Consider the following 13,239-nt stretch of genomic DNA (forward strand, 5'->3'; position numbering starts at 1 on the left):
AGCGAGAAGCACTGTACTTATCAACACCTCAGTGAGAAGTACTGTACTAGGACAACACTCAGCGAGAAGTACTGTACTAGAACAACACTAGGCGAGAAGTACTGTACTAGGACAATGACTAGCGAGAAGCAATTGTACTAGGATAACACTAGCGAGAAGTACTGCACCAGGACAACACTAGCGAGAAGTACTCGTACCAGGGACAACACCAGTGGAGAGGTACTGTACTAGGACAACACAAGGAGAAGTACTTGTACTAGGAATAATGACTAGCGAGAAGCGCCCAAATTAGTGGGTCAACACTAGGAGAAGTACTGTACCAGAAATAACACTAGTGAGAAGTAACACTGTACTCAGGACAACACTCAGGTGAGAAGTACTGTACTAGGACAACACTCAGCGAGAAGTACTGCACTAGAATATCACTTGAAGCGAGAAGCTCTTTGTACCAGGACAACACTAGCGAGAAGGCCTATACGAAAGACAGTTGACTAGTGGAGAAGTAATTGCAATTAGGACAACACTGAAGAGAAGCACTGTGAATTAGGACAACACTAGCGAGAAGCACTGCACTAGAATAACACTCAGCGAGAAGTACTGTACCAGGACAACACTAGCGAGAAGTACTGTACTAGAATAACACTAGCGAGAAGTACTAAAAATTAGTGACAACACTAGCGAGAAGTAATTGCACTAGGACAACTCTAGCGAGAGTGCGTATTTCTATTAGGACAACACTAGCGAGAAACAGGTGTATTAGGATAACACTAGCGACAAGTACTGCACCAGGACAACACTAGCGAGAGGTATTTCCTACGACAACACTAGCGAAAGCAATTGCAAAATAGGACAACAACAAGAAGCTGAGAAGTACTGCACCAGACAAATACTAGCGAGAAGTACCGTACTCAGAATAACACTAGCGAGAAGTACTGGTACTAGGACAACACCAGCGAGAAGCACTACCAGGACAACACTAAAGCGAGAAGTTATCGCAATGGAATAACATCAGTGAGAAGCACTGTACCAGGACAATGACTAGTGAAAGCACTGTACTAGGACACACCAGCGAGAAGTACTGAACTAGAACACCAGGCGAGAAGTACTGCACTAGGACAACACTAGAAGCGAGAAGCACTGTACTAGTATAACACTAGCGAGAAGTAATTGCACTAGGACAACACTAGCGATAAGTACTGTACTAGGACAACACTACGAGAAGTACTGTACTAGGACAACACTTGAAGGAAAGCACTGTACTAGGACAACACTAGCGAGAAGTAATTACTAGAATAATCACTAGCGAGAAGTACTGTACGCCAGAATAACACTAGCGAGAAGGAAAACAGGACAACATCAGCGAGATGTACTGTGTACTAGGATACCACTAGCGAGGAGAAGTACTGCAATTAGAAATAACACTAGCGAGAAGCACTGCAATTAGGACAACACTCTGAAGCGAGAAGTACTACGAAAATACTCAGCGAGAGAAGCAGTACCAGGATAACACTCAGCGAGAAGTACTGGGTACTAGGACAACATCAGCGAGAAGTGCAGTGTACTAGGATAACACTAGCGAGAAGTACCTGTACCAGGACAAACAATTAGCGAGAAGTAATTGGTACTAGGACAACACTAGCGAGAAGCACCGAGAATACCCAGCGAGTAAAGGCATTTAAATAGGACAAATAATTAGCTTTATAGGAAGTACTGCACTAGAATAAATATTGAAGGAGAAGTACTTGCATAGGACAACACTAGCGAGAATTACTGGGTACTAGGACAACACTAGCGAGAAGTACTGTACTAGGACAACACTAGCGAGAAGTACTGTACCAGGACAACACTAGCGAAAAGTAGCCTAGAAGAAATAAAGGAGAAGTACTTTATTGAGAAGAACACTAGCGAGAAGTACTGCAGACAACATTTTAGCGAGAAGCAATTCTGTACTAGGACAAAATACTAGCGAGAAGTACTGCACTTCAGGACAACACTAGCGAAGTACTCGTACCAGGACAACACTAGCCAGGAAGTACTGTACCAGGACAACACTAGCGCAGAAGCAGTGTACCAGAGAACACTAGCGAGAAGCACTGTACTCAGGACAACACCAGCTGCTACCAGCCAGGACAACACTAGCGAGAAGTACTGTACTAGGACAACACTAGCGAGAAGTACTGCACCAGGACAACACTAGCGAGAAGTAATTGCACTAGGACAATACTAAAGGGAGAAGTACTGTACTAGGATAATACTAGCGAGAAGCAATTTACTAGGAAGAACACTAGCGAGAAGTACTGTAACAGGGACAACACTAGCGAGAAGTACTGGGTACTAGGACAACACTAGCGAGAAGTACTGTACTAGGAATAACACTAGCGAGAAGTACTGCACCAGGACAACATTAGCGAGAAGTACTACCAGGACAACACTAGCGAGAAGTACTAAATTAGGACAACACTATAAAGGAGAAGTACTTTGTACTAGAATAATACTCAGCGAGAAGTACTGTACTAGGACAACACTAGCGAGAAGTACTGTACTAGGACAACACTAGCGAGAAGTACTGTACTAGGACAATGACTAGCGAGGAAGTACTGTACTAGGGACAACACTAAAGAGAAGTACTGTACTAGGGACAACACTAGAAGGAGAAGTACTGTACCAGGCTGTTACTCTGAAGAAGCAGTGTACTAGGATAACACTAGCGAGAAGCACTGTACTAGGACAACACTAGCGAGAAGTACTGTACTAGGACAACACTAGCGAGAAGTACTGTACTAGAATAACACTAGCGAGACGTACTGTACTAGAATAACACTAGCGAGAAGTACTGTACTAGGACAACACTAGCGAGAAGTACTGTACTAGGACAACACTAGCGAGAAGTACTGTACTAGAATAACACTAGCGAGAAGTACTCTACTAGGACAACACTAGTGAGAAGTACTGTACTAGGACAACACTAGCGAGAAGTACTGTACTAGAATAACACTAGCGAGAAGTATTGTACTAGGATAACACTAGCGACAAGTACTGTACTAGGACAACACTAGCGAGAGGTATTTCTATTAGGACAACACTAGCGAGAAGTACTGTACTAGGACAACACTAGCGAGAAGTACTGTACTAGAATAACACTAGCGAGAAGTAATGTACTAGGACAACACTAGCGAGAAGTACTGTACTAGAATCACACTAGCGAGAAGTAATGTACTAGGACAACACTAGTGAGAAGTACTGTACTAGGACAACACTAGCGAGAAGTAGTGTACTAGGATAACATAGCGAGAAGTACTGTACTAGAATAACACCCCTAGTGAGAAGTACTGTGCTAGGACAACACTAGCTGAGAAGTATACTGTGCTAGAATAACACTAGCGAAGTGCTGTACTAAGAATAACACTAGCGAGAAGTACTGTACTAGGACAACACTAGCGAGAAGTACTGTACTAGGACAACACTAGCGAGAAGTACTGTACTAGAATAACACTAGCGAGAAGTACTGTACTAGGACAACATTAGTGAGAAGTACTGTACTAGGACAACACTAGCGAGAAGTACTGTACTAGAATAACACTAGCGAGAAGTACTGTACTAGGACAACACTAGCGAGAAGTACTGTACTAGGACAACACTAGCGAGAAGTACTGTACTAGGATAACACTAGCGAGAAGTACTGTACTAGGACAACACTAGCGAGAAGTACTGTACTAGGACAACACTAGTGAGAGGTACTGTACTAGGACAACACAAGCGAGAAGTACTGTACTAGAATAACACTAGCGAGAAGTACTGTACTAGGACAACACTAGCGAGAAGTACTGTACTAGAATAACACTAGCGAGAAGTACTGTACTAGGACAACACTAGTGAGAAGTACTGTACTAGGACAACACTAGCGAGAAGTACTGTACTAGAATATCACTAGCGAGAAGTTTTGTACTAGGACAACACTAGCGAGAAGTACTATACTAGGACAACACTAGTGAGAAGTACTGTACTAGGACAACACTAGCGAGAAGTACTGTACTAGGACAACACTAGCGAGAAGTACTGTACTAGAATAACACTAGCGAGAAGTACTGTACTAGGACAACACTAGCGAGAAGTACTGTACTAGAATAACACTAGCGAGAAGTACCGTACTAGGACAACACTAGCGAGAAGTACTGTACTAGGACAACTCTAGCGAGAGGTATTTCTATTAGGACAACACTAGCGAGAAGTAGTGTATTAGGATAACACTAGCGACAAGTACTGTACTAGGACAACACTAGCGAGAGGTATTTCTATTAGGACTGTAACAGGACTAGCGAGAAGTACTGTACTAGGACAACACTAGCGAGAAGTACTGTACTAGAATAACACTAGCAAGAAGTACTGTACTAGGACAACACTAGCGAGAAGTACTGTACTAGAATAACACTAACGAGAAGTATATATATATATATATATATATATATATATATATATATATATATATATATATATATATATATATATATATATATATATATATATATATATATATTTCATTAGCCCAATAAAGCACGCGGACTTCTACATACAATCAACACCTCAACCCGCCAGGATTCGAACCCACGGCCCACAAGCCTATGACTGTGACTGTCTCCTCCAGAGACACCTCCCTTCACAGGCACCAGTCCTCAGGACCTCAGTTCACACTTGACTTTCATGAGAATCGGACGGGTGACTTAACTCAGCCCAGCTGAGCCCTGTCATCAAGTAACACTCACAGCTTACAGTGTTAATTACGGTGCTTTTACTAATAGCCTGTGACATTTTCAGTTTATCAATAAATGGAGAAAATACCATTTTGGGTTTGTAACTTAACCTCTTAACTTATTTATATATAAGCCAAGTTAAGAGGGAGCTCTACCCAAAGCTTATATAGACGCACACCACAGCTTTCAGAAAGTGTGAGAAGCTGAAAAACACAAAATTTTATCTTCATCTGGGAAGTTTCAGATGTATTAATGAGGGATGCTGCTGGGTCATGAACAGTTCATCAGTAACTTAGGTGAAGAATGTCAGGTTAGGTTTATATGTGTACAATATTTGTCACTAACTATCAAGAGTAGTATTGATAGTACTGTATCATTTCTTCCAGGGATTGAGAATTATTACCAGTATTAACATTACCCCTCTACCTTCCGCCATTTCACAATAACTGTTGGTGTTTCAGCGCGGACATCTACATGCACACCTTCTTGAACGCGTTGATGGAGGTCCCGGCCTACCTGTTCCTCCTTCCTGCCATCACTTACCTCGGAAGGAAGAAGACTCTCACTTTGCTGTTTCTAATGTGCAGCTTCTCCATCTCCATGTTGACCCTCCTCATGATATTACAACAAGAAGGTATTTCTTGTGTGAAAATACATGTTCACCTTCAAGTCTGTCCCTCCTAATTGATACTCTAACTTTCTTATTCCTTGGCTTATCTCAAGTCTTTATTTTTTTTACTTTCTTACCTAGAAAGTACAAGTACCTGCTGATTCCTTTGCTCATATCATCCCAGTTACTGTCAGCCCAACCTTATATCACTAGAGAACTGATATGGTTCAGTTTACTCTAGCTTGTTACCATTAAGAAAGTCTTCATGCTACGCCTTGTCATCTAGTATCCAAACTCAGACACATTTAGGTTAGCATATGTTATTAGGTTAAGCATGGACTGAGAATGGGAGGTGCTGGTTTATCACATGCTGTATGCTGGTTAACAGAGGTACTCTTACCTCATTACCTGAAGATACTCTACACATAAGAACATAGGAATGGAGGAAACTGCAGCGGGCCTATTGGCCCATACTGGGCAGTCCCATTTACACCCAACCCCTATTGCTCAATATCCATCCAACCTATGTTTGAAGCTATCCAGCGTATTCGAGTTAATGAAGATATTTGGTAACTTGTTCCACTCATCCACTAGTCTATTTCCAAACCAATGTTTGCCTATTTTGCGCCTAAATCTTAATTTGTCTAATTTAAAACCATTGTTACGGGTTCGCTCCTGTTGGATAATTTTAGTGCCTTTGTAATGTCCGCTTTGTTCAGCCCTGACTTCCATTTATACACCTCGATCATATCTCCCCTCACTCTACGTCTCTCGAGGGAGTGCAAATTAAGAAACTTTAACCTGTCTCTGTACTCAAGGTTCCTAATGCCCAGGATTAGTACTTTACATTTGTCCACATTGAATCTCATCTACCATTTTTCAGACCATTCGAAAAATTTTTTTAGATCTTCCTGTAGTTTTGCAGTTACACACAGTATGGTTACTCTCTGCCCGTCTCCTTCCAGTCACCCAAAGTGGATAATAATCGTGTCAAATGCTTTATCTTAGAAACACTGAAGAAAAAAACATTACTCGCCACATAAGAAGAAATTTTCCAATTACAATTCGCTTATCCAACACCCGTCGTGTACTGTCTTATCCAACACCCGTCGTGTACTGTCTTGTCCAACACCCGTCGTGTACTGTCTTGTCCAACACCCGTCGTGTACTGTCTTGTCCAACACCCGTCGTGTACTGTCTTGTCCAACACCCGTCGTGTACTGTCTTGGTCTTCAACACCTGTCGCAATGTCTCTCAACTGCAACGAATCGTCAGGTAATTGTCTTGGTCCAACACTCCGTCGTACTGGTCTTATCCAACACCCGTCGTCTTATCCAGCCAACGTCGTAATTGTCTTATCCAACACCCGTCGCATCGTCTTATCCAACACCCGTCGTACCGGTCCAACACCCGTCGTAAAATGAATTATCTGTTAACACCCGTCAGTACCGCCTTATCCAACACCCGCCGTGTACTGTCTTATCCAACACCTGTCGCACTGTCTTATCCAACACCCGTCGTGTACTGTTCGTCCAACACCCGTCGTGTACTGTCTATCCAACACCCGGTCGTACCGTCTTATCCAACACCCGTTCTGTACTGTCTTATCCAACACCCATCAATGTCTTGTCCAACACCTGTCGTATCTTATCCAACACCCGTCGTGTACTGTCTATCCAACACCCTGCCGGGTAATTGTCTTGCCTTAACACCTGTCGTACTAATTATCCAACACCTGTCGTAATTGCTCCTATCTAAACACCCGTCGTAAATTGGCCCGGTCCTCAACACTCCGTCGTAATTGTCTTGTCCAACACTCCGTCGTAGTAATTGTCTTGTCCAACACCCGTTGTACTGTCTTGTCCAACAATCTGTCGTAATTACTACCCAACACCCGTCGCAACTTGTCCACCACCGTCGTGGTACTGTCTTAGTCCAATACCGTCAGCATTGTCTTTGTCCAACACCCGTCGTGTGCCTTCTTATTCAACACCCGTCGCATTGTTCATCCACCGTCGTGTATTGTCTTATCCAACACCCGTCGTGCTCTCATTGTCTATCCAACACCCGTCGTACTGTCTTATCCACCCGCCGTACTGTCTTATCCAACACCCGTCGTGGTACTGTCTTATCCAACACCCGCCGTGTACTGTCTTAACCAACACCTGTCAAAAATTGTCTTGTCCAACAATTCGTCAAATTGTCTTATCCAACACCTGTCGTACTGTTCATCCAACACCCGTCGTACCGTCTGCATCCAACACCCGTCGTAAACCGTCCCGTCCAACACCCGTCGTGTAATTGTCTTATCCAACACCCGTCGCAATTTGTCTTATCCAACACCCGTCGTGGTAATTGCCCTGTCCTAACACTCCGTCAAAATGTTCCTGGCCCTAACACCCACGTAATTGTCTATCCACAACGGTCGTGTACTGTCTTATCCAACAATTCGTCGCAAATTGTCTGCGATCCAACACCCAATGTAATTGTCTTATCCAACACCCGTCGTGTTCTGTCTTATCCAACACCCGTCGTACTGTCTTATCCAACACCCGTCAGGATTGTCTAACCAACACCCGTCGTGTACCGTCTTGTCCAACACCCGTCGTACCGGGTTCTAACCTAACACCCGTCGTACTGTCTTATCCAATTCGTCAGGTACTGATTCATTCAACACCCGTCGAGTACTGCCTGGTCCAACATCCACGTACCGTCTTATCCAACACCTGTCGTGAACTGTCTTATCCAACACCCATCGTACCGTCTTATCCAACACCTGTCGTAAAATATCTTGTCCAACACCCGCTGTGTACCGTCTTATCCAACCGTCGTACTGTCTTATCCGCTAACACCCGTCGTACTGTCTTATCCAACACCCGACGTAATGTTCATCTAACACCCGTCAAAAATTGTTCCATCCAACACTCTGTCGTACCGTCTTGTCCAACACCCGTCAGGTACTGTTCTTATTCCAACACCCGCCAAAATTGTCTTATCCAACACCCGCCGTACTGTCTTATCCAACACCTGTCGTGTACTGTCTTATCTAACACCCGTCGTACTGTCTTATCCAACAATTCGTCAGGTACTGTCTTATCCAACACCTGCATTGTTCCTGTCCAACACCCGTCGTGTACTGTCTATCCAACACCCGTCGTACTGTCTTATCCAACACCCGTCGTACTGGGTTCATCTAACACCTGCCGCAATGTCTTTGTCCAACACCTTCGTCGTACTGTCTCTTGTCCAACACCCGTCGTGTACTTTCGTTCTGTTCAACACCTGTCGTACTGTCTATCCAACACCTGGTCAGTACTGGTCTATCCAACAATTCGTCGCAAAAATGTCTTGTCCAACACCGTCAGGACTGTTGTCTTATCCAACAATCTGTCGTACTGTCTTTATCCCAACACCCGCCGTAAAATTGTTCATCCAACACTGTCGGTAATTGTCTTGTCCAACACCGTCGGCAATGTTCTATCCAACAATCTGTTGTGTGTATCATTGGTTCATCTAACACCTGTCGCATTGTCTATCCAACACCCGCTGTGTAATTGTCTTCTCATCCAACACCCAGTCGTACTGGTTCATCCAACACCCGTCGTGTACTGTCCATCCAACACCCGTCGTACTGTCTTATCCAACACCCGTCGCAATTATCTTCGTCCCAACACCCGTCGTGTACTGTCTTATCCAACACTGTCGTAATTGTCTATCCAACACCCGGTCAGAAACAGTCTTATCCAACACCGTCATGTACCAATCTTGTCTCAACACGGTACCGTCTTGTCCAACACCCGTCGTGTAATTGTCTTGTCCAACACCGTCGTACTGTCTATCCAACACCCGCCGTGTACTGTCTTATCCATCACCCGTCGTACTGTCTTGTCCAACACCTGTCGACCGTCTTATCCAACACCTGTCGTGTACTGTCCTTATCCAACACCGTTAAAATGTCTTGTCCAACACCCATCGGTATTGGTTCGGTCCAACACCCGTCGGTACTGTCTTATCCAACACCCGTCGTGTACTGTCTTGTCCAACACCTCGTCGTGCACTGGTTTGTCCAAACACCAAAACCCGTCAGTTGTCTTATCCAACACCCGTCGTCTTGTCCAACACCCGCCGGTATTGTTCATCCAACACTTGTCGTAATTGTTCGCATCCAACACTCGTCAGAAAAATGTCTTGTCCAACACCCCGTCGTAAAATGGTCTTATCCAACACCTGTCGCAAAAATGTTCATCCAACACCCGTCGTGTAATTGTCTATCCAACACCCGTCGTACTGTTCCTTGTCCAACACTCGTCGTAATTGTCTTATCCAACAATTCGTCGTAATTGTCTTATCCAACACCAAAATTGTTCCATTCAACACCCAAGTCGTACTGTCTATCCAACAACCCGTCGTGTACTGTCTTATCCAACACCCGTCGTGTACTGAAGTTCTTATCCATTGTAATTGTTTAACCAAACACTGGTTGCGGTATTGTCTATCCGCTGGAACACCTGTCGCGTACGGCCCTATCCAACACCCGTCGCATTGCCCTAGTCCAACACCCGTCGTACCGTCTTATCCAACATCCGTCGTGTACTGTCGTGTCCAACACTGCGTACTGTCTATCCAATATCTGCCGTGGTAATATGTCTTCTTGTCCAACACTCGCCGTACTGTCTTATCCAACACCATTGTTCATCCAACACCGTCGCACGTCTTGTCCAACACCTGTCGGTAACTTCGTCTTATCCAACAAATTCGTCGGTACTGTCTTATCCAACAATTCGTCGGTAATGTCTTATCCACCAACTGGCTTCGTACTGTCAGAGATCCACTGTCATATCCACTAAATCACGGTAATTGTCTAGACCACAATAATCTGTCAAAAATGTCTATCCAACACCTGTCAAAATGTCTCTTGTCCAACACCCGTCGTACTGTCTTATCCAACACTGTCATCTTCTGTCCAAACACTCGTCGCAGGCTTTTGTCTCAACACTCGCCGTACTGGTTCTTCTATCCAACACCCGCCGTACTGCTCTTTCCAAATTAATCTCGGCGGTAATGTCTTATCCAACACCTGCCGTACTGTTTTATCCAACACTGGCTGCAAAATGTCTCTGTCCAAACACCGCCGCAGTACCGTCTTATCCAACACCTTCGTCAGAAATTGTCTTTGTCTCAACAATCGCCGTGGTGCTGTCTTATCATCTGTAACACTCGACGTACTGTCTTTGTCCAACACCTCGCGCGGTACCGTCTTAACTAACACCCGTCGTGTATTGTCTGTCCAACACCCGTCGTACTGTCCATCCAACACCTGGCCGTACTGTCTATCCAAATGACCCGTCGTAATTGTCTTATCCAACACTCGTCGTACTGTTCGTCCAACACTCGTCGCGCTGCCCATCCAACACCTTGCCGTGTACTGTCTTCTTCCAACACCTGTGTCACTGTCTTGTCCAACACTCATCGTAAAATTGTCTTCTTGGTCCAACACCCGTCGTAATTGTCTTGTCCAACACCCGCCGTACTGTCTTATCCAACGACCCGTCAAAATTGTTCTCCAACACCCGTCGTACTGTCTTGTCCAACACCCGTCGTGGACTGTCTTATCCAAACCCGGTCGTGGTAATTGTCTTATCCAACACTGGCCGTGGTAATTGTCTTTAGTCTCAACAACCCATCGTGGTAACGTCTGTCCAACACCCGTCATGTAATTGTTCCGGTCTCAACACCTGCCGTGTACTGTCTTTGTCCAACACTTCGTCGTGTGTGGTACTGTTTTGTCCAACACCCGCCGCGGTACCGTCTTGTTCAAAACCCCGTCAGGTACCACACGTTTTATTCAACACCCGCTGTGTACCGTCTTGTCCAACACCCGCCGTAGTACTGTCTTATCCAACACTCGGTCGTGTACTGTCTTATCCAACACCTCGTCGTGTACCGTCTTGTCCAACACCAATGTAATTGTCTTATCCAACACCTGTCGCATTGTCTTATCCAACACCTGTCGTAATTGTCTTATCCAACACCCGTCGCAATTGTCTTGTCCAACACTGTCGTACTGTCTTATCCAACACCCGTCAGGACTGTCTTATCCAACACCCGTCGTAATTGTCTTATCCAACACCGTCGTGTACTGATTCATCAACGTCAACAATCACTGTCTATCCAACAATTCGTCAGTACTGTCTTATCTTAAACACCTGTCGTGTGCCTGTTCATGTCCAACACTCGTCGGTAATTGTCTATTCAACACTGCCGTGCATTGTCTTATCCAAGCCCAATCTACCGTACTGTCTTGTCCAACACCCGTCGTGGTACCGTCTTATCCAACATCCGTCGTACTGTCTTGTCCAACACTCGCCGTGTACCGTCTTATCCAACACCGCCGTAATTTGACTGTCCAACACTCGTCGGTACTGTTCATTCAACACCCGTCGGTAATTGTCTTTATCCAACACTCGTCAAAATTGTCTTGTCCAACACCTGTCGTGTAATTGTCTTATCCAACACCCGTCGTGTACTGTCTTATCCAACAATCTGCCGAACTGTCTTATCCAATTCGTCGTACCGTCTTATCCACCCGTCGTGTACTGTCTTATCCAACACTCAGCTCGTACTGTTTTGTCCAACACTCGTCGTACTGTCTTATCCAACACCATCGTGTACCGCCCATCCTTAACACCCGTCGTACTGTTTTATCCAACACCCGTCGTAATTGTCCATCCAACACTTGTCGGTACTGTCTTATCCAACACCCGTCAGTACTGTCTATCCGCACCTGTCGCATTGTCTTGTCTAACACCTGTCGTACTGGTCTGTCCAACACCCGCCGTGTACCGTCTTTATCTAACACCCGTCGTGTACCGTCTCTGGTTCAACACCCGTCGTGTACTGTCTTGTCCAACACCGTCAGTACTGTTCGTCTAAACACCTGTCGTACTGTCTTATTCAACACTCGTCGTAGTAATTTCCGTCTTGTCCAACAATCTTAATGTGTAATGCCCATCCAACACCCGTCAGTAATGTCTATCCCAACACCTGTCGTACTGTCTTGTCCAACACTTCGCTGTACTGTTCGTCTTCAATACCTGCTGTGTACGTCTTTGTCCAACACCCGCCGTGTAATTGTTTTACATCTAACACTTGTCGTGTACCGCTCAGCAGATATGGAATATCCTTTCATCATTTATTAACCATGTATTCCATCAGAGAATTTAGATACTTTTGTATTTATTTAAATTTACCTATATTTACCTATAGTTATTCAAGATACCGGAGTATAGATCTGTCATTTATGAGTTGGAGAGACTTGTTTCACTGTGTGCCAGTACAAGGCATGCTTACTGTATATAATGTAAGACTTCAATTCTTCCTAACAACAGTACATGTAACTATAACTTAACCAGCAAAGTAATAATATACATGATAATTAACTGCTTTAGGCATAAACATGTGCTTGAAAGTTTTTTGTTTGTTTTTTGAGTGACTAATAAAAGATAGCACTCTCTACCTGCTGTTTTTAGCACTAAGTCTCATTTTCACATATTTCAGTATTGATGGGTGTCAAGACATTCTGTCCCTGAACGGTAAATTGGCCATCACAGCAGCTCTCCAGCTGGTCTGGGTTTATTCTACAGAATTGTTCTCTACTGAGCACCGGGCGAGTTTTGTGAGGCTAGTATGCCAGAGGACCAAGTTTTCCTGTATATCACTAATATTCAGGATATTGGTGTTTCACACACATAACACATCTTTTGGCCTCCTAGCATGTACTGATATAAATGTCCATAAAGCAAGTGTTTGTTCTCCTAGCAAGTACTAGTAAAATATTTTTACTCCCAAAACTGTTTCACACACTGAATTGACGTCATAGCA

At 44.4% G+C, this 13,239-nt stretch overlaps 1 protein-coding gene across 1 annotated transcript in view; it reads left to right on the forward strand.

The window, feature by feature from the left end:
* LOC121860017 (organic cation transporter protein-like) overlaps positions 1–13,034 on the forward strand; it is a 93,783-nt gene extending 80,749 nt beyond the window's left edge. The window contains exons 7-8 of the mRNA XM_042357031.1: positions 5,210–5,382; positions 12,916–13,034. Of these exons, the coding sequence (XP_042212965.1) occupies positions 5,210–5,382; positions 12,916–12,947 (205 nt within the window). The 3' untranslated portion in view covers positions 12,948–13,034. The remainder of the gene's footprint in view (positions 1–5,209; positions 5,383–12,915) is intronic.
* Positions 13,035–13,239: the final 205 nt, after the last annotated feature.

The sequence above is a fragment of the Homarus americanus genome, unplaced genomic scaffold (assembly GCF_018991925.1).
Source record: "Homarus americanus isolate GMGI-L3 unplaced genomic scaffold, GMGI_Hamer_2.0 scaffold824, whole genome shotgun sequence".
NCBI lineage: Eukaryota > Metazoa > Arthropoda > Malacostraca > Decapoda > Nephropidae > Homarus > Homarus americanus.